The 22,103-nt window shown below is 40.2% G+C and overlaps 3 protein-coding genes across 4 annotated transcripts; 1 reads left to right on the top strand and 2 right to left on the bottom strand.

Annotated features, from left to right (window-relative positions):
- Positions 1–599: 599 nt before the first annotated feature.
- Positions 600–7,126, bottom strand: LOC121948025 (uncharacterized). The gene is made up of 5 exons (XM_042493261.2): positions 6,912–7,126; positions 5,642–6,054; positions 5,031–5,155; positions 3,738–3,792; positions 600–2,909 (listed from the first exon to the last, which is right to left on the bottom strand). Exons 2-5 carry the CDS (start codon positions 5,955–5,957, stop codon positions 1,570–1,572), a joined length of 1,836 nt encoding a protein of 611 aa, XP_042349195.2. The 5' UTR covers positions 5,958–6,054; positions 6,912–7,126; the 3' UTR covers positions 600–1,569.
- A 4,604-nt stretch (positions 7,127–11,730) lies between these two features.
- Positions 11,731–14,441, bottom strand: mif (macrophage migration inhibitory factor). The gene is made up of 3 exons (XM_042493277.2): positions 14,232–14,441; positions 12,154–12,326; positions 11,731–11,991 (listed from the first exon to the last, which is right to left on the bottom strand). Exons 1-3 carry the CDS (start codon positions 14,337–14,339, stop codon positions 11,925–11,927), a joined length of 348 nt encoding a protein of 115 aa, XP_042349211.1. The 5' UTR covers positions 14,340–14,441; the 3' UTR covers positions 11,731–11,924.
- A 1,066-nt stretch (positions 14,442–15,507) lies between these two features.
- LOC121948509 (uncharacterized) lies at positions 15,508–22,098 on the top strand. Of its 2 annotated transcripts, none has more exons than XM_042493915.2 (5): positions 15,508–15,718; positions 16,496–16,821; positions 18,027–18,352; positions 20,358–20,469; positions 20,594–22,098. In XM_042493915.2, the coding sequence occupies exons 2-5, from the start codon at positions 16,515–16,517 to the stop codon at positions 21,616–21,618; spliced, it is 1,770 nt and encodes a 589-aa protein (XP_042349849.1). In that variant the 5' UTR covers positions 15,508–15,718; positions 16,496–16,514; the 3' UTR covers positions 21,619–22,098. The 2 variants fall into 2 exon arrangements, with proteins under 2 accessions (XP_042349849.1, XP_042349848.1); XM_042493914.2 differs by having other exon boundaries at positions 20,355–20,469.
- Positions 22,099–22,103: the final 5 nt, after the last annotated feature.

The raw sequence follows: 22,103 nt of genomic DNA, 5'->3' as shown, positions 1-22,103 counted from the left end.
GGCAAAATTTTAAAACATTTCTATGACTTTTTTGTGAAACAAAATGTTTTTTTTTCTTGCCCCACTTGCCAGGCGTTTTTTTTTAAATACACGATTCAAACTCTGTTGCGTTCAAGAGCTTCGGAAATGTGAAAGTCCAAAAATAATTTAAGTTGTTAAGGTGTCTGGTTTTTAAAAAAAACATGTCTTTCAAAATTGTATTTCCAAATATACTAGAAAAATCGCCACAAAAATAAAGAAAAAATTACTTTTTAAAGAAAACATGCCTTCCAAACCTGTTTTCTGAAAATAAATAAGGCACATTTCCTTTAAAAATTGTTCGCATTTGTTTTATAAATATAAATGTACTGTTGTGTTACATTAATATAATTTAAGTTATTACACACAACAAATTTCCATAATTTTCCCAAAACTTTCAGTGATCTTTACTAGTTCCATGTCCATTGCAGGCACGGAAAATGAGATGGTGAAATTCCCTGACATTTCCAGGTTTTCCATGACGATATGGTACTATGAGTTTTTTAGTGCAGAATGCACATTACTCAAATTAAAAATAAAACTCCCTTATTCATATTACTCAAAAAGTGTGCAAGACAAGGTATAAATTATGATTTTATTTGGGGAAGCTGGCAATATCTAGGTTGAGCAACACCATAACAATACTTTTATTAAAGTAAATAAAGAAAAGTAGGATTGTAAAACCATCTATTCCATAATGTCCATGTGGATCAATGAATACAACCCATACAAACTAAAACAAACTTTGGAATAATTTAAACCGTAAACTATGTTGAGTTTTGCTCTTTCTTGTTTCAAGACTCATCAGATGAAATAACATTACTTTGAATGCCAGTAGTCCTGACCAGTGGAATATTTTCAGATATCTTGAATAACAAGACAAAAATAATCCAGGATAAATCAACTGTGTTTTGTCAGGAAAACAGTCCAAGATTCAAACTCCACAAACAAGAATGATTCAGTTTCAAATTCCGCAAAAACTTGTAAGCCTTAATATCCTGGCTCGACCTTTGAATCCACCCACTTTTGAAGATGGTGTGTTGTGAGACGACAGATTTCTTTAACAGCTAGATATTTTGTTATGCAGCTCTACCCAAGGCCATACTTTTAGTGTTTTATCAATAATACTGAGGCCAATACATCAGTCGAGGGGTAGGTCTGCTTTCAAGCATTATTGCATTTAAATGGCCTTAATTTGTCAGGTACTCACTGAGTTTGCCAAACAACAAACAGTTTCTCTATGAGTGGTTTCTTAATTTGGATTTCCTGAAAGAATTTACCAAAGTCGTGATGTTTTACATCTGGGCTCTCACTTTAAGACTGAAGTGTCTTGATGAACTACACCAAACAGTTTTACAGTTGTGTTTTCATACTTAAAGGAGATTGGGAATACTGATGTGATTCATATAATTGTTATTTGAATTAAAAAAAAACAAATAAAAAAAAAAAACAGAACCTTGAAATGTAGGAAAACGCCATTAATCTGTCGCAGCATTAATGACAACATCCAGTGTTTGAGTGTCCACAGACAGGCGCGGACTGTATGCTGACTTACAGATGATTAGTCTTCATGTGGGTTTTGAGACGTCCTTTAGTGAAGAAGGCTTTTCCACAAACCTTGCATAACTTGGGCTTGTCTCTGTTACAGTGAGCCATATGCCTCTTGCACCTTATTGGTGAGGAGAATTTCTCCTGACACTTTGCACACTGGGTCAAACCCGTCTTCAGACACCTTTTCTTGTGCATGCTTAGCTGTCCTCGAAAACGAAACTTTGCAGGACACATGTCACACTTGATGGGCTTCTCTCCCGTGTGGATGCGATAGTGTTCTATCAGCCCGTACTTAGAGCTCGTGACCTTCTTACACAGCAAGCACATGAAACCGTCAGCGCAGGCCGTGCCCATCGTCTCCCATGCTGAACTCGGCTTTGTGTCGGGACTGCCATCTCCCTGAGCATTGTTATGGTTGACCGCTCGAGTCCTGTCTTTCTTCTTCTCTTGATCATCTTCTGTCTCCTCCGAAGGCTTGGTCCGGGCAACGGTTTTAGTAGTCTCACTGGGCTGAGTTTGGTCTTTGTGCACTCTCAATATGTGTTTTTTACGTGCCTGATTAACGCGGAATCTCTTAGGACACATGCTGCACGGGAACGGCCTCTCACCAGTGTGAACACGAAAGTGCTGTGTAAGCGCCCAACGTTTAACAAACGACTTGTTACAGCGTACACAAACGTGCTTTTTGGTGGGCCCAGCTTTCTGGATAGACGATTCACTGTGGTTGCTTGAGGAAGGTTCGCTTTCCTTTGCGCTTTCCTTTACGCTTTCCTTTACACTTTCCTTTACACTTTCCTTTACACTTTCCTTTACGACCACCTGTTTTTTGCTGGGTGCAGTGGGCTTTTCTTCAGAGGACTCAGGTTTTGGGGGATTACTTGATTCAGCTTCTTTTTCCAACAACAGCTTGAGTTTTTTGCAATGCGACTTATGTAACTTAAGAGCACTTGGAAAAGGGAAGTCTCTTTTGCAACCACGGCACCTTTTGTGTGATCGCACATGCACACTTAGGCCAAACTCTGTATTAAATACCTTATTACAAAACTTGCAAGAGTACTTTTTCTCATCATCATCTGTCACCGTCTCCTTTTCAGTAGACTCTGCTGCTTCAAGTTTTTGTTCATCTCTTTTGAGCTTTGTTGTATTTTCTTGCTCTTTTCCTGTTGACTTTTTCCCTTTTCTTCTAAGGCCGGTAGCACCTGTTAGGTCAGCATATCCCTGCTTGATGTCTTGGAGCAATTTTTTCATGTCGTTTCTCATTCTCATACGGTGAGTTCCTTGACTGTCCACCGGTAAGGTTTTGTCCTTAGTCTGTTTGTGCTTCTTTTTTAATGAGGAACCTGTGAAAGAGAAAGATTGCAAAACAATTAAAAACTGACCCATTAAAAAAAGCACAGGTGATATGAATATACCAAACCAGTCTATTATTTAAAGCAGTTTTGTTTTAGCTTCTTGTAGCAAAATCCCATCATAAACTTTTTGGAGATTTTACAATGCAACATCTGAAAAACTGACTCATAACAGACATAATGAAAGACTGATTTAAGACATTTTAATTGTCAATTAATTAATTTAACACTTATTTTTATTTATTTATTTTAATGCCTTTTAAGACTTTTTAAGGATCTACAGGAACCCTGGATTTGACATGAACACATTTCCATGGAGGAGATAGTTCATACAAAAACACTTCACAGTGTTCTGTGGATTTTTGAGAGTAACAGGGACACTTTCTGGAAAACAGATGCTGCTTCTTAAGATTTTAAAACATTTTTTTTACTGCTCTGAGCACCACAAAATAAATTCTGCTCCACTGAGAGTAGAGGCAGTAATCCCAGAGACAGACATCCTACAACCAAAACTATCTGCGTGGATCAACAACCACTAAAGGTTCGTTTGAACGCCCTGTGTAACTTTGCTGAACCAGCTCCTTATATTATGGGTGGCAGTTCATGCTGCTGTAGACTTTACCTGACAAGTTGCCAAAAACAGTGTTCTTTATTACACAGGGAGCCTTGAAAACTTGAAAATGGTCAAATAGCTATCTGTGAATCCAAAAATGTGTAAATGAGTAAATGTAAACCTGGACATAGATGGCAAACACAATCCCTATTCTGACACCAATTAATATAATTTACAGCACAAAATAAGGGACGAATGAAACTCACCTCTACTGGATTTCCCAAGATCCTTTGCTTGCTGGTTGGACTCACAGTTAACCACCTAAAATACAGGTGTTATTGGTTATATCTCCAAAGAAAACCGTTACTTGTAAAGCTTTGTCTGCATATGCAGCAATTAATGACTTTAATGAAAACTTTAATGAAAAAAAATTGCACTTTTAAGTCACAAGGTTAAGTACTTTCTGTTTATTCTCTAAGATTTTAAATCATTTTGTGAACTTATAAAAGAAGCAGGTATAAGTATAACAGTAGGGCTAAGGGTAAGTAAAACTAACAAAAAAACACCTCTATCAAGCATTGGCATATTTAATTTTTCACTAAAAAGGATGTTCACTTAAAAAAAAAGATGTGCATCCTATTAATGATGCAATAAAAATAACAGATTCTTATTAAACTAAAGCGATTCCAGTATGTTTTGATGATATTAGTTTTAAGCATATCCTGATGATTATCAGGATGTCGTGAACCGTAATTTAAATGAAATTCTTATATAGTCACATGCCTGGTGAATATATTGGATAAAACGTTAAAGGGCTTCAAGCAGTAAACACAGGGCAAATCAGCTCTTCAGCCTTTTTTTGTAAACTTTTTTACCAGAGAATCTGCTCATCAGCCATAAACCTCCACATGCTTCAGAAAAATATGTTTTCTTTCATTGAAAAAAAATTCCCCGAAAGAAACATGTTGTTCAGGGCTTGTTGACTGGCTGTGTTGGTCGGTAAGATTCAGAAACACATATCACAGCCAACTAATCTCAGTGACGTGTTGGGTTGCATCTGCTTGCAGGATGTTCCCAAGAAGATCTACACAGTTCTTTGTGAAAATATTGGTGTTGGAGTTTAGAAAAAAAAGAAAATCTCCCTAGTTTTTGTCAAAATCTGACACAAGCATTTCTGATCAACGTCATACCACAGGCTGCACTGATGCCTCCATTGTGCTATTTAATATGTAACAATCAAGGATGTGCTGTATTTGATCCATCCATATTAAATGATGCATGTGCCTTCAATAGTGGGTTACAAAATGTGCAAACATCGATGTTATTAATTATCCTGTCTTATGTACACCACTGTTTACCCCTCACTCTAAACTTCATGTATTCTGTGTGTTATTACTACTACTGTGCCTTAACACCTTAACACGGCACAGCGACACAGCGACAGTGTGTGCTGATTTTTTTTTTAGCCTGCCTCTTCAATTTAAATATATTATCAGGTTGTCTAACATTTTTTTAATTGTAATATCACCACAACACACATTTGTCCTTCAGTTACACACCTCCTGCTTGACTGGAATGGGCCACAGAGGAATGGACAGCTGGCGCAGTCTTACGCTGGGACACGCGCTGTTTTGAGGCTTGGTCACGGTCTCACAGCCCAGGGGAGCACACCAGTCATCAGGTACTGCAAAAACCCAGACACAAAGACACAAACATAGTCACAAATAGGGCAGCAGTAGCTCAGTATGTAGAGACTTGACTTAAAAACCTGACCAAACATAGAGTGTGGACTGGTAGCTTTCTGTGTTTAATTTCAAAATAATAATAATAAAAATAATAGAGTAGAGTTTTCCACATAAAGTGGAAATACTTAATTTCCCCATGAGGGACTAATAAAGGAATGCTCTCTTTCTTTCAGTTAGCCTTGTATTCGTGATTCATTTGACTGAATGTTGTATGTAAAAATAAGTTTCCATGCACACACCTAAAAAGCCTTCTTTTCACTACCCGCATATGAGCTGGTGACAGAGCTGGTGACTGTACTTTAAGCGATATTAAGTGTTTTTCTCTATATATTGGTAGCTTTTAATTTAACTCATAGCATGTCTATCGCAACAGAAAGCAACATATTGTGTGAGGTGAGATTATTCATCTCATTTGAGCACAATACCTTCAAAATCAATCTCAGGAACATCTGAAGGTTGTCCAGGGGCATCCAAAGGCTCTTTTTGCGTTTCATTCATCAGAATTTCAATCATCTCTGCTTCTTGGTCTCCACGCTGCTCGCTTTCGGTCAGCTTGAGCTCAGCTCTCTGTAACTTTATTTTAAGTTGAGCAATTTCATGTCCTTTCTGTGCCATCTCCAGTTTATGGTCATGTAGGCTGTTTTCAAAGATCATCATTATTTCAAATACAGCTCTCCTCAGGATTGAGTCCATGCTTGTGGTCAGCTGGGCCCTGAACCCTCTCATCAGATAGTCAGACATCTTTGAAGATGGCTGGCGGCAGCTTAAAGATGTGCTGGATCTTAAAGTCCTGTATGATGCTGTACTGGTCCTCTTGCTTCCCACAATGACTTAGCCCCTAAACAGAGAGATAACAAATCAGGTTAGCCATTCTTTAATTTACGTTTGCTGACACATGACTCTTCCTTATCCTTCTGATGTCCTCTTCTTACTATCTCTCCACGTTTTAAATTCATTATTTGATCGTCTTTCTCCTTTTCATCTGTTTCAATGCTCTTATCTTTGTTTATCCCCACTGATATGATGCCTTCTTCTTTAATACTTAAACTTCCTTTCGAGATCTCCCTGCTTTATCATTTTTATTTGCTTTGTTCTTGTTAACTTTCTGTATACGCATTTTGCTCTTTCCATTTCGTTTAACTTTTATAGACCTTTCTCTTTTTGGCATGTTTGTTAATGTTTATTTTATTATTCTTCTGGCCTTTGCATTGTCTGTTAAAGCACTTTGTAAACAACTGTTATTTAAAGATGCTACACATGTCCGATAGAGAACAATTAACCATTCACAACACACAACGTTACTGTAAGACTGTTTGTGTATAAAATAAAAATCAAATCTTAGCTTTAGAAATGTTAAGGAACTATCGCCTAAAGTACAGCTAGCAAAACCAGAAACATGCGGAAATGCTGGCTCACTTACTGAGAATGAAACCCAGATGACTGGTTATCATTTATTTGTGTCTTTATCTTTGTGAACCGCAGTACAGGTAGCATTAGCTGTTTTGACTAACGTTTCCGATTTATACATCGCTTTCGACGAAAGAATTCGGTTTAACTGCGCACAAATGACGTTATTTTAGACATTACTTGGCAATGTTATGAAAAAAACTGCAAAAGGGCGATACAAACTAAACATTTATATGAAGTAGCTTCACATGGCGGGTAACTGGCCGCCATACTATGCTAAATACTCACCGCTCGACACAAGGACAACTCCAGTATTTTGTCTACAATGATTAACTTCGTCTGGACCACAATAACTTCACTGCATAAACAGGAAACTTATCCACACTTGATATCTAAATGCGAGTTATTTCTGGTCAGTTAGTTAGCGTGTAGCGGCCACACAGTAGAAGGGCCACTCCATCTTTACTAAACATCCTCAAGAGGGAGATGTAGCAGAGGTGGAATCAAGAGGTTTTCCTATGACGGCGGAGGCACGACCCGCCCTATTCTGCCATACTCTGCCTCTGATTGGCTTGCCGTGATGTGACGCTCCAATAAGAACCAATCACATTCTTCACAGCTTGCACTAACCAATCCAACCGCCGAAGGCAATTAGTACTAACCAATCAGAGGGAGAGTAGGGCGGGTCATGCCTTTGCTAGTCTATGAGGGAATATATGCATCAGAGCCCTTTAAGAGATTTCTTCTTCTTCTACTTGTTCTTATTATATATATATATATATATATATATATATATATATATATATATATATATATATATATATATATATATGTGTGTGTGTGTGTATATGTATGTATGTATGTATATGTGTGTATATATATGTGTGTGTGTGTGTGTATATATGTATGTATGTATGTATATATGTATGTATGTGTATATATGTGTATATATATGTGTGTATATGTATATGTATATATATATATATATATATATATATATATATATATATAAAATCTATTAAAAATTATTATTATTATTAAGATGTTTATTCTCGTGCACTAATATGCATGAGCGAGGGAAGGGTTACGTCAGCAGGACGTCACTAACGCTGTTACCGTTATTTACACCGCGAAAAAGTGATGTGTGGATCAATATTTAAAAACAATAAACATGTAAAAATAACATTGGCTTTTCGTATTGAAATACATTTTCAACTCTGTGGCAACCAATACGGTTCTGTATGAAACTGTCAATGTAGGCCTCTATTGGCAATATTTTTGCATAATGTCACAAAATCTGATATACAGTAATACACACTGCACCCAATGATGCTGCTGTTATTTTGAAAGCAATGCTAATTCATTGAGTTTTATAACAGACCTCAAGTTAATTTTATATTGCCCTCCAAAAATCTAGGCCACTGTACATCACAGCTGTTATATTGGTTGTTTTTGTGACTGCTTATAACCTACTGTACTTAAAGACATGCAACAGCTGTTTAAACAACCTGTACAATACAAGATAAAAAGATATGAGATAACTATCCCAAAAGAAAGAAGGGTGAAACCTCTTTTTTTATATGCATAGACTACTTAGTGTAGTTATAACTGTATTTGCACAGTTCACTGAGGCTTAGATAACAGTAATGGGAATAAATTTGAGTTTTAAAATTGACATCTCCCACTATGTCAACAAACACCAGAAAAACAATAGTTTCACAATGTTAGCACACACTTGACTCATTGTGGCTGAGCAAAGGTCAATAGGCCTTCAGCTAAGACCTAATATTGTGCTTGTCTACAGAAAAAGGTCTATAATTTATTACTAGGTGTTTGCCAAGGTTAAATATTTTCTTAAAAACTGAGAATATATAATGAAGTGTGTGTTTTGACAGGCAATAAAATTAAGCAAAACAGGTTCATTTATGCTTTGCAGATTTTGCTTTATTGCATTTTAATAGAAAAGGGATCCGTGAAAAAGCTAAAAGGTCCAGCTAAGTGCTTTCAGTCATGCACAATAATTGGTATTTAATTACCAGGTGTCCTAACTATGCTTGAAAATAATTAATAATGTATAGCAATGGATAATACTGTACTGCTGCTGTATACTATAATGTATTATACTGGATAATACTGGAATGTTCTTCTTTTTATGGAGGTTGATCTCCATTTCAGCCAAAGGTGCTGTTGTTCCAGCCCACACAGTTGCCAGTGGCCAAGTGGAAAAAGTCAGCCCGCACTTGGATGTTCAACAGGCTGACGTAGTACATACCAGACACTACAAAGAGTCGTTCAAAAAGATTTTATGGTTCAATTTTGCCCTTTGCAAATTGAGGGGTTTGCTGGAATTTCCTGTTTATTAGGTTTTTTAAAAATGCATATCTTATGGTTTGTCTTGACACAAACAATGTATTGTGTTACCATGTGGCATATCTGGGCTGCTGAACATTCAGTAGAGGAAGACGCTTGTGATAGATCATCCAACAAATGTTTGCAACCCCACTGAAAATATACTTTTGTTGACTTTCATTTGTCATAAATGTTTTAATATTGAAAAATAATAATTGTTTTTAACAGAGTAAACTGTTTTTTTTTTTTTTAATGGCCTCAGACCCAACAGTTGCTGTGGTAGGGGACTGGACAGAAACAATGCTGGTTCATGTAAGGTCGGGCCTGATATTTTGGTCTCTTCCCACAGATGAAAGACAAAACGGCCTTCCTTGTTTTTCTTATAGTGACCAAACTGAAACTGAACGAACACATCTTTTTGAACCACTCTTTTTGGGACAAATATGTTTAAGGCCAGCTAGTTGAAAGAGTGCTTATGAATCCCTGACTTTTCACACTCACATTTATAATAGGGTACTGCAGCTGCAACTGCTACACTGAATCAGACCAAATAAACTGTTCTCTCTCAAAGGACATCTGCTGCTTACCCAGGAAGAACAACAAATTGATGGAGTCAAATCGCATTACTCTAACATCTGTTGGGTTTACATAGCCTTCCTAGATGCAAGTTGGATGCTGACTCAATGTGGTGGAATTTGCATTTATTGTTGTAATTCCAACATCCTGGAGGGGCTGCACAATAAACAGTACTACATCACTGTCTAAGGCATTTTCTGCAAAAATATAGCTAAGCTAACATTAGCTAGTTCGCTTGTTGACTTTAATACATAATAAACAAGTTAATTTAGCAGTTAGGCGTCAATAGCTTTAATACTTTGCCTATGAATGAAGCAAGCTGTGGATGGTTCTCTAAACTTCTCCCAATACTGATGGAAGCAGAGCGGGAGTTGTGGGGCCTGTTCAATCTAAAAACAGTATGCACAGTTTTTCTATGGTCTCGAGGTTGAACACCAGGTTTAATCAAAATGGTGCGAAATGTTGCGCACAGGCTTCTAAGATACGTTTTCTCTCATTTGGTGGGTGTATCAGAGGTGTTACCTAAACCAGCAACATGTATTTGACTGCAATGAGGAGTCATTTGTCCAGCACAAGTAGAAAACGTCCCACTTTGAGAGAACAGTTAATTCTGTCTGGTTCAGTGAACGTAAATGTCAAGCTGTCAGGACTCAAGTCTGATACAATAAATCCCTGTTTACTAACAATAGCAGGCAATGTAAACTTTACCCCATGATAAAAGACAGTGGGCAAGAGGAAAACGTCAGGGACTCATGAGCACTTGGAGGTTTAACAGACTGACCTGGAACACTTGGAACGCTAAAAAGTGTCATTCAAAAAGTTTGCTATTTCAGTTTTGCCCTTTGCTTATTAAGTTGGGTTTGCTGTAATTTCCTGCTATTTTAATTTTAATTTTTTTTAATGCAGATCTTATAGTCTGTGTTGTGACACAAATGATATATGGGGTGTGTTGCCATCCACCACCATCATTAGTGAGAAATGTCATACAGTTATTATTCGTTGCATATCTGGGCTGCTGAACATTCAGTAGAGGAAAGTGCATGTCAGAGATCCTCTCACAAATGTCTGTTATTGCACTGAAAAATGACTTTTGTCGACTTTAGCTTGTAATAAATGTGTTTTAATGTAAAAAGAGATCAATATAATTTTTAATTTTTTAAAAATTTATTTAAAGTGGAATCTCTATTTTTTTAAATAGGGCCTAAAACTGCTGCTGTGGTTGGGGCTCGGGATTGAATTGGACAGACACAATGTGGATTCATGCAAGGTTGGGCCTGATATTTTGGGCCCTGCCCACAGACAAAAGGGAAGACCTCCTCCCTTGTAGAGCGAGCAACATGGCATGCAGATGCAGTTTTTCTTTGTAGTGATGGGCGAAATTGAACGAATAAATCTTTCTGAACTATTCTTTTTATTGTCTGGCATGTCTTAGGTTTGCCAGCTAAATGTCCAAGTGCTTTTGAATTCCCAACTTTGATCACTGGCTTTTTGCTTACGGTACTACTCATGTTGCCTGCAGTGGGGGGAGAATAGGAAAGGACAGCCTGGAATTTACATTCTCTGAACCAGACTGAACGAATCATTCTCTTGCAGTTGAATGTCTTCTACTTTCCTAGGAAGAACAAATTGATGCTTTCCGCTGGCAATGCAAGTCAAAAAAGACGATCACTGACTCGAGTAATGTTGGACTGAAAAGCCTGGAGGCTTTGGCTTACACATTTCTAGCAACTTTATGCTACAAATTTAACAGCAGATCGCAAACTGTGTATAAATGCATACTGCCACCAACTATGCTGAAGTGTGTAACTTCAGGTTCTATGAAGTAAATACAGTACAAAAAAATCCATTCCTGTATCTTTAGGAAAATAAAGACAAATGTATACCTTAAGCCTATTTTAGATCGTCCACATGGTTCAGAAGCTCACAGAGGCCTAGGTGGTCCTTTTTTTACGACACATTAGAGGAAAGCACAGGTCTAAGTTATAAAATAAATGATAGCTGAAATCCATTTAGCTGCTTCAGTTTTGGGATCCCTGGTATTGTGATTGTCTGCATTGAAATTATATCTATTATTTTTCACTTGGTGTTTCCTGGGGTTGCATCTCATAAATGGTTTAAAACAAAGCTAGTAAAATGTAATGCATATTTTTTAGGGTAGACAATTAAGTAAAAGAGAGCTTCATTTATGATCTGCAGGTTTTGCTTTATTGGATTTTAATGGAAAGGGATCAGTGCAAGCTACAGGGTCCAGCTAAGTGCTTTTAAGATAGACGTACAGTATATTAGCCATTGAACCACCTGGTGTCTTCGCATCTTAATTTTTACAGTTTTAACTACACTTGTCCATAAAGGAAAACACTGGAATGATCTTCTATCTCAGCCAAAGGTGGTGTTGTTCCAGCCCACATTTGCTGCTTCCATGTCTACAAAGTTAATGTAGATCCTGAAATAGACACAAGGAGAAATAGGTTAATGAGATTGGAGCACTGTAGCTGAGATACAGCGGTATTTCAGTCTGTGTGTCTCTGTTACCATGTTATCGTCACTTATCAAATTATGTGCAGTAAATATACCAGTCTGGTTGCTCTGTGTGTGTATTTGTTACCTGTCAGGAGAGATGCCAAGGTGTTTGTTGAGCAGTCCACACAGGAGTTTGGAGTACTGCTTGTTGTGAGCACCGCTGATCTTGCCAATACTGTGCAGGGAGCAGAGAGCGCAGGGGTCCCCCTTTCCTCCAAACATCATCATTTGGTCAGAGTTGATATGCACAGCAATGTACTGGTATGTACAAAAACAGAGACACAAAATGTGACTATGAACTTTCAGCATCATGAAAGGCAGACTATTAAATATTGGACAGTTTGAAGGTTGTAGTGATCCCCCCACTGCAAACAAACCCTGAAGACATTTCAGACAAGTCACCAACATACCTTTGAAATTGTTGAATTACTTAAACACTTGGGTCTACAACACGTGGTCCGTGACCCCAAGGGAATTCTGAGAGTTAATGCAGGGGGGTCACCAAATAGTTGTTTGATAAAATTTTGGAATATTTTTTTCGCTTTTCAAAAATTAAAATGTCTAAAAACACACACTTCTGAATCCAACATATTTTGTCTTTTGCATCAACTTATCCTTGTGAAATTTAAGTGTCTCCCTAAACTGTCTTAAATAGGGTTAAGACTGCTGATATGGCCCTCTGCCTGACAACCTAAATATTATTCTAGTCGAGGAAAACTAGCTGCCTTTAGCATTTATCTTAACATTTTCTTGCCTAAAGAGATCAAAATTAAAATTTATTTAGCTTAAAAATATTAAACTCAGTCTTCAAAACCCACCATTTTATAAAACTGCTTGTTAAAGTCCCCAAATTCCCAGAAACACTGCCCTCAGTAGGAGCTACGCCTGACTGCAATGGAAATCCACATTTTAAATATTTAAAGGTGTGCAAGCTAGTTCAGTTATTATTGAGTATCTGGTGGAGCTTTGACCCATCAGTGTGAAGACGTGACAAATAACTTGTGTTATTGTATATTGTAGATATTTTATACATTGGTTGCACATATTTACACCTTACTGTGAGCTAGTTTTTATATTTGCAACTTACTGTTAGATAGGTCTATGTTCTCTGTCCAGTGTTAGCTAGTCTTTATATTTATTACTTTGAAACCTTACTGAGTCATTTCTTAAATTGTGCCTTACTTGAATCTAATTTATATTTAGTTTTAATTGTTATATATATTGTATTCTATAGTTACTATACATTGCCTTTCTACTTTGTTGTGGAAGTCCTTATTTATGCACTCCTCTAACTTTGTAGTGCAACTCCTGCTGAATAAAAAAAGTTATATCTTATCTTAAATCTGTTTAGCAAATACTTTAGATTTTAAACTTTTTAGAAAGATGTTGCTCCGATTCCTGTATAAAAAAGTATTCAGCATGCATGACATAAGATTGAACATTTACCTGTGGGTTTCATAAACTGACACCAGGGATCAATCATCTACCCAGTCTGCAAATATCAATCATAACTATGTTTGCATAGTTGCACAATGAGCTCGCCTTATTCATTCAATAGAGAGGCAAGTGATCTGCAGATGACTTTTAACTGGAGTTAACCGTTTGAAACCGAAGCAAATTCGCTTGATTTCTTTCAAAAATATATGGCAATGAGCCAAATTATTAGAAATGACCCAAAAAAAATAGCTAGAAATTATTAAAAAGTTATATAAAAAAAACTTAAAAAGTACAAAAGAAACAATCAAATTACCTTTAAAAGTGCTATGAATCAATAAAACGATTAAAAATTAATAATAAAAGTTAGTTTTGAGGACATTTTCCCTATTTTTTTCTAGAATATTCCACAATCTTCCCACAGCTACTTTTCAAGTCATGTTCATGTCACCTTTTACCTTTTATTCCCCCAGTTTGCTGGACATTTCATTAGAAATTAAAACAATTTTCACAGATTCAAGAGGTTTCAATCCTTATGAAAGGCATCTAAACGCAGCACAACAAAACGGATTTCGGTCTCGGATCTAAAGGGTTAAACTGAAGTGTCAGTTCTTCAATAGGTAAATCAAATCTATCCGTCTCATTCAGATAGGAAACAATTAAGGCAGGAAAGCCGTTTCATTGTGAACACCAGGAGGGTCTGCTGGAGTTAGCACGCCCCCGGCCTACCTGTGCAGGTTTGCCCATCGCTTTGGCCAGCTCCTCGGTGGCCTCGGACAACAGAGCCGCCGGGACATCGCTTTTGTCCACGTTGGTGTTGACCACAAACATAGGCATGATTACTCCTTTTTTGACTTGTCTCTCTCCTCCTCTCGAGAGCACTCCGCAGATGCTCTATCTGTTCATGCACTAGGAAGAAATGACTTCCTCTATCTTTCTGTTGAGGTGCTATTATGAGAAAAATGAGCACAGCGACTCCATCCGTCCTGGAAGACACCTCTGTTGACATACGCTAAACAAAAGCCAAGTGTATTTTGGTCTATACACACTTAGTGGTCGACAAAAAAATTTACAAATGAAAATAATGACTCCAGTAGGCTAGGTACAAACCAGACAGATTAATATGAAATAAAATGAAATAAAATAAAACAGACACAAGTAGGAGCATACACAAGGGTTGACCTAACAAGTAGGGATGCATGGTAATTAAATTTTCCAATATCCGATATGCCGATATATAAAAACTCATTTGGCCAATAACCGATATCGATATATTCACTTTTCCCCCCACACATAATTTTAGTGGTCTCTTCTGTAGTGGAATGAACATCATATGATGCATAATCTTTCTGTAATATATATATATATATATATATATATATATATATATATATATATATATATATATATATATATATATATATATATATATATATATACACACACACACATATATATGTATATGTATGTATGTATGTATGTATATATATACATAGAGAGAGAGAGAGAGAGAGAGAGAGAGAGAGAGAGAGAGAGAAATAGCAAAAATCAGCATGTTGGCTGATTCCAGTATTTCATTTTAATATATTAGCTATTTTTAATATCAGCTGATACCAATGAGGCGCTGATATGTTCCTACACCCCTACTAATTAGTTATATAATAAAGAGTTTTGGTTAATTTCTCTCTCTCTCTCTCTAAATTTGCAATATATATATATATACTGTATATATAACTTTGCTAAAACATCAAATCTATGGTGGCCTAAGACTTTTGCACAGTCTACAGTAAAATCTACAGTATGCATAATTTAAAAAAGCGACTAATTTTGTGTTGCAGCGCATATTTGTAAGGAAGAGTAAATACAGTTTTCCATGTCTCACCATCATCGTCTTGTCTGTCCATGTTTAGCAGGTGTAGGAATAAATGAATTTCCAAGAATTGTTAAATGCGGGTGCGGCTGTTCTTATGTGTAGGGTAATTACGGTACCGGGCATGCGCGGTGGTGTCCAGCATCATTAAGCAGTGCCGAAGGAGGAGGCGAGGGAGAAAGCAGTGGCAGCAGGAGAGAGAGGGCAGAAGTTGGATGGTGCCTTCCTTTGTCACCGTGTCTCTGTGCTTATGAACATCGAGCGAGCCTATCTGCGATCCGTGAAATCACACCGTCTGTCGCCGTTTCACGTCCAAGTTACTCCTCCGGCTTTCGCCTAAGAAACGGTGCGTATACAACGCTAAATTAGCCAGGCTGCTAGCACGAGCACTTTCCAGAAGGAGCCGTAGCTGCTCCTCTTCTCCTTAACATTATTTTGTGGTCATTACAAGTTTACTAACAAGCTGACCTGACACTGGTTGTGTTATTGGTGTTAAATTAACTCAATAAAGCTGCAATATAGCTGTTAAATAATATAGGTGGAACGGCTATTATGTTTTGGATTAACTGTCACTTTTGACGTGATAAAGGTTGTGTAGCTGCTAGCTAACCGATAAAGTTGACGTTTGTAACTGACACCGACGATATGGATAATGTGTAAATAATGTAGCTATAGCTACGTGTCAGACTAGACACTGGTCAACTTTTGTGACCACAGTGGGAACGAGGGTTGAAGCGATATACCAGGTTAAAGGTGTACCTGGATATGTAAGTTGATGGTTGTCATACAGTGTACATTTGCTTAGCTATGATGTTGATAAGAATATCACCTTTATTTTAGTGATTTTCAAAAGGGAGACTCATTACACAATTTAAAAAAAAAAATGGTTTCAAGTTTCAGTTGTATTGATTAAACCATTATTAAACCAAAATTAACCCTTCTGTTTACATTTCTTTGACAGTCATTGTGACTGATAATAATAATAATGACTCTGTAATACCGTGAGACCGCGATATTTCCTGAGACGGTAATCATACCGGGAAAATCTCATACCGTTGAGACCCTAGTGAGTACTAATGACATGCAGGCTTTATAACACAAACTGTTATTGACTCATTATCAGATCTGAACCTGTCGCCACGATGATGGAGGAATCTGTGTCTACGTTTGAGACGCATCTGACGGCTGTCATGGACAGCCTGATCCGCGCCTCGGTGTGTGAGATCACCAAACTCTTCCAGGACATGGTGAACGACTACCTGGTGGAGCTGTCCCTCAACAGGAAGGAGAACGATGCTCTCAAGCAGCGGCTTAGGCTCACTGAGAACAAGCTAAGAACCGAACGCAAGTACGGAATGGGCTGGGCTGCCAACCGCCGCAATGCTGGCCTGGCAGCGGCGGCGGAGGAGGGAGCCGGAGGGCGACAGAAACGAAAAGTTGAGGTGGCCCGTAAGTATTGCTTGAGGAAGGCTTTTCCTCCCAAACAACAGGCTTGCATCACCTTAAGTTTTTGTCACAGATTAAACATATATATTAAGCTTTTACGTCTAAATAACATTTTGCGACATAATCACATATTTCAGTATCTCTGTGTGTCTGAATGAGAGAAACAGAGTTCTTGCTATGCAGCTTATGTGAAGACGCACTTGTTTTGTTGGAAACCATCTGGCAAGAGCTGATCTCTCCCTCCCTCCTTCCTCTCTCCCTCCTCCCTTCCTCCTCCGCCTCCTCTTCATGTTCGCTCCCTCTGTCCTTCACCTCCCCCTCTCCTCTCTCTCTCTCCGCTGCATTCTGTCCCTCCCACTCCTCTGTGCTTTTGCACACTCTCTCCCTCCCTCCCTTCCTGCCTTGCTCCTCTCTCTCCCTCCCCCCACCTCCTTCACTTCTGTCTCTCTCCAACTCCTCCTCCTCCCCTTCCCGCTCCTCTCTCCTTCACGCCCTCGCCTCCTTCCTCTCTCCCTGCCCCCACCTCCTCCTGCTCTGCTCTCTCCTTCATCACGTTGCACACACACACTCCCCCTCCTTCCCTCCTCCACCTCCTCCACTCCACTCCTCTCCCGCTCCTCTCTGCCGCCACCATAATTACACACTCCCTCTCCACTTCCACTTCTCCTCTCTCTGCTCTGTCGCTCTCTCTCTCTTCTTTTCACCTTCTTATCCTCACCCCTCCTCGTTCTCCTTCAACATGTCCTCGCTCTCCTCTTCCTCCTCCTCTCCCCCTTGCCCCCCGCCACTTCTCCCTCTTCTCTGCCTCCCTTGCTCTACTCCTCCCTTTCACGTGTTTCTCTCTCCTTCCCACTCTCGTCCGTCCTTCTACGCCCCCTCTCTCCTCACTCGTCCATCATAACCCACACCTCCTCCCCCTGCTCCCTCTCCTCTCTCCCTTCCCCCAAACCTCCTCTCTACTCCTGTTCCTCTCTGTCTCTCCAACCCCTCCTCCTCCTCATCTCCCACTTCTCCACCCTCTTCTCTCCTTCATCTCTCTCTCCTGGATTTCCAATCATCTCCTCCCACTTATCTCTCTCCCCCTCATATTTCATTCTCTCTCCTTCCTGTCTCCCCATGCTCTCCCTCTCTCCTGCCCCCCTCCTCACTTTCTCCTCCCTCTCTCACCTCCCTCCCACCTTTACTTTGTCTTCCCCTCTACTCCACAGGAGGCAAGTCAAAGAAGCGCCCAGCAGCAGCCTATGGCAAAGGCTGGCCTGGAAGTGTGTGGGAGGAAGGTGGAGGTGGCAGCACTGGCGTTGGTGGTGGTGGAGGAGGAGGCGGAGGAGGAGGAGGAGGAGGGGGCGGAGGAGGAAGTGCAGGAGCTGTGGGGATGGTAGCAGGAGCAGGAGGAAGAGCAGGGAAGGAGGCCAGGGAGATGTACCTCATCCAGTTCCCCGGGGATGAAGAGGATGAGGGAGGGATGGTGGAGGACGAGGAAGGGGAGGGCAGCCTCAGCGGTGAGGGGGAGGAGACGGCCAACATCAAAGAGGAGGTGAGGGAGACAGGCTTTCTCAGAGGAGGAGGAGTAGGAGGAGAAAGTGGCACAGCATCTCTGCACTGCTCAGCAGCTTCATATAGAGTGAAAAAGAACACAGAGATAATACGGAGAGAGTTGTGCTCGTGTTTGTCGGCCATCAAATCACTGCAGAGATGTAGAGGATGAAGGGAACACTATTGATTTGATATTTAGCTTCAAGAGGAGCCCGTTGAGGAGGGCTCTCTACATCTCGAGAGCGGCAGGCTTTTAGGTAGAAATACGACTGGCAGAGGTGAAAAGCTATTTGCTATTCCACCAAACGACCAAGTGGCAGAGCACAGATCCGCTCCTCACTTGTCGTCTGCATTTGAATATTCAAATCATGCAGAATGTGTTATTAGCCTCCCCATGAAGTCATCACAAGGTGTTTTTGATTGCTGATAAAAATGGCTTTAAATAAATGTAACCAATCATAAACTTTTACAGCCCTTTTCACTGGAACTGCATCGCTAGGCAACAGCTTGGGTCCATGTTTACTTCCTGTCAGCTGATGTCATTCACACACGTACACTGCAGAACATTTGATTTTTTTAACATGTTCAAAAGAAAATACAACAGTGAGTCAGAAAAGGACCCATCTAAGGCGACACGGTGTTTTTCTTTTTAGTGCTTATTGTCGTGGAGGATGTTTATCTTGAGCCCAATTATGATCTTAGGTTTCTTCCTTTCAAAAAGAGAGCAGGCGATTTAAAAAAAAAAAAAAACCACGATAAAAACACTGAATAAAGCAATTTCACGTTACAATCAGTGTTTCTCAGATACAGTCTGGCGTCTCGGAGAAGGGTGGTTCTCCCACTCAATGCTAGTGTGTGCTAACCCCTTTGTGCTCACCTTTTTCTGATCCAGACATTCAGGAGGTTTTTACTGAGAATCGAGTTATCCGTAGAGGTCACTTTGTCTCCAAAAAAAAAAAAAAAAACAGACCTGTAGATTTAAACTGGGAAAAACGGATAATAAATCAGTTTCACATTAGAAATCATGCACTCCAGACACTGTTGGGCATGCCGCTGCAGGCAGCTCATCCAACACATGCTAATGTGTGGTCATCTTTTTCTCCGATAACTTTCAGACGTTCAGGAGGTTTTTACTGGGAGCGGAATGATCCTTAGAGGTCGCCTCCTCTCCAAACAAAACAGAAAAACAGAACCTGTAATTTCAACTGCTAAAAACCCTGAATAAAGCAGTTTTATTTTACATATAAGTCCAACTGTGGTGCTGCTCACTGCAGATGGGCTTCTTATGAAACCGTAAAAGGCTGTATCTGGAGCCAGCGTTTGGTTTGTCCATTCTGGGCTACTGTAGAAACACTGCGGTGTCCCACTGCAATCTCCATAAACGATAACCCTCTCCCTGTGCAGATATAAATAGCACGTTGTAAGGTGACGAAAACACAATTCTTATTTACAGGTGGTTATAACCTAAAGAAAATATACTTATTATATAATATTCTTTTGTTTTGCCAGTATGTTCCCCTGAATCCTACACACCGGACATTTAAATGAGGATATAACCATATCAGAAGTGAGCTTTTCTGTCTCTTTTATAGTAGTTTTTGTCAGACATATCATATATTTAGGACAGACACAGCCAGAACAAATTTCCAGGGAAACAAACCATGCCCTGTATGTCAAACGATCCTGGGTGCAGCACCTTTTCTGGAGGCAGCTGCATGCATACCCTCCTCATAAGTACGATTAAAAAAAACAATGCTGGCACTCGTAAAAAAACAAAACAAAAGTGGGGACACGCCTTTAGAATTTTTACATTGTTAAGTTTGAAACGGTCGATTCTCAGGTGCGTTGTAACCATATGACTTGGCAGGGACAGAACGTATGGCCGGGATGAATGTCGCTTGTAACTTAAACCCTTTTGAGAAAAACATTTACAAATTTAGCAAAAGGTGTATACTCTTCTGGAATTACTCACTCAAGTTACTATACTCTCTGTGCTTCTCAAGCAGTTTGCACAAACAGAGGGCTATCAGCCCGCCTCTCTGCGGCTAATCAAGGAGGCTTTGAAGATGGACCCGCCCAACCAGAACCTCCATATCGGCTCCAGAGCCCAAAGCGAAGGTAATGAGCCCAGCACACACTGACTGAAGGAGGGGAAGTTAGTGAAGTGTTCAGAGAGGAATAGTTTGAAAGAAAATGATTACTCATGCCAGCTCTTTCCTTCCTCCTCCTTTTGTCCACGCAGGAGACATGTCAGATCATCCCCCAACCCTTCATCCAGGAGAGAGAGAAGAGGACTGGGAGGTGGGTTCAGCAGAGCCATCGCAGGGGGGCATGACCATGGATGAGCTGAGGGGCCTGGAGTCTGCACTGAGGGCTGAGAGAGGCCGTGAAAAGGCTGCCATGGCGACCCCGCAGCCTATCAGTCCTGGCCCAGCTGTAGCGCGAGGCAGCGAGAGCAGCTTGGCCCCAAAGTACATCGGTCTGGATGGAATGGAGCAGGATGAAGAGCTGGAGCCTCCCACCCTGCAGAGGGAGGAGCAGATCGGACAAGCTAGGTTGAAGGACGCAGTGAGGGCAGCCTCGGAGCTGAGGTTTGGCTGGTCGAAGAAGTTGAGAGAGAGCGACTCGGCTGTGGCCATGACTGAGGAGGATGCGGTGGATCAGGGAGAGTCAGAGCACCTGCCTCACCTGTCCGCTCCAGGAAGTGTCGGGGAGAGCGGAGGGGAAGAGGAGGGTGGCGGGGACCTGCTCCATTTCTGCCCACAGTGTGGAGGAGGCTTCACCTCCGAGGCTGAGCTGGAGGAACACCCATGTCCACTCGGAGGTTCTCATTTACAGGGTGAAGGAGAGGAGGGTCTTTTCCCATGTGCGCACTGTGGCAACACGTTCAGCCACGCCTGGGCTCTTAAGAACCATGAGTGCGCCTGTGCCGCCGAGCGGCCACACTGCTGCGAGATCTGCGGGAAACGCTTCACGCACTCGCGCTCACTGGAACGACATCATCTGGTGCATACAGGCGAGAGGCCGCACCGGTGCCCTCAGTGTGGACGCAGCTTCAGTCGTCTCGGCAATTTGGAGCGGCACCAGCGGATTCACACAGGTGAACGTCCGTACGGGTGCGACGCCTGCGGAAAGCGTTTCAGTCGCGTGGAGTACTTAAAGAGACACCAACTCATACACAACAGTGAAAAGGTGACACTGCAGTGCTCCAACTGTGGCAGCAGCTTCAGCGATGTGGAGCAGCTGAAAAACCACCAGTGTTTTTAGAGCCTCTCCTTTAACTCTCTGACAAAACTGGAAATAAAAAGCAGGTTTTTATTGAATGTGGTAGAATCAGGTGATGAATGTGACCGGTGGATGCTAATATTGTTCTCAGTGATTTGGGAATTGCCTTTCTTACACATTCTGACAGGATCAACATGTTAAATTAACATCAAGATAAAGAAGCACATACATGTGTGGATGATTTTTGTTGATTAAAATGTCCAAAGTTGACAAGAAGTCAGTTGTACATGGTGTTTGGATCTCAGACGTTCTTCAGCCATATTCATTGGAGGTGTTCTCATTTTTATGTACAAAGCTTGTACTTATTTATGATGATCAAGAAATTGTACATTTTTGTGTTTTTATTAATAAGTCAATCCTGTTGCAGCCGATGTTTTTTGCCGATACAATATAATTGACAGCTTGGTATTTTGTATGTTTGTGTTTTGGTCATAAAGAAATAAATATTACAATTCACCGCAAGGCTC

This window comes from Plectropomus leopardus, chromosome 8 (genome assembly GCF_026936395.1).
Source record: "Plectropomus leopardus strain MGB_pleo_1.0 chromosome 8, ASM2693639v1, whole genome shotgun sequence".
Lineage (NCBI taxonomy): Eukaryota > Metazoa > Chordata > Actinopteri > Perciformes > Serranidae > Plectropomus > Plectropomus leopardus.
This window is presented reverse-complemented; position numbering and strand designations above follow the sequence as displayed.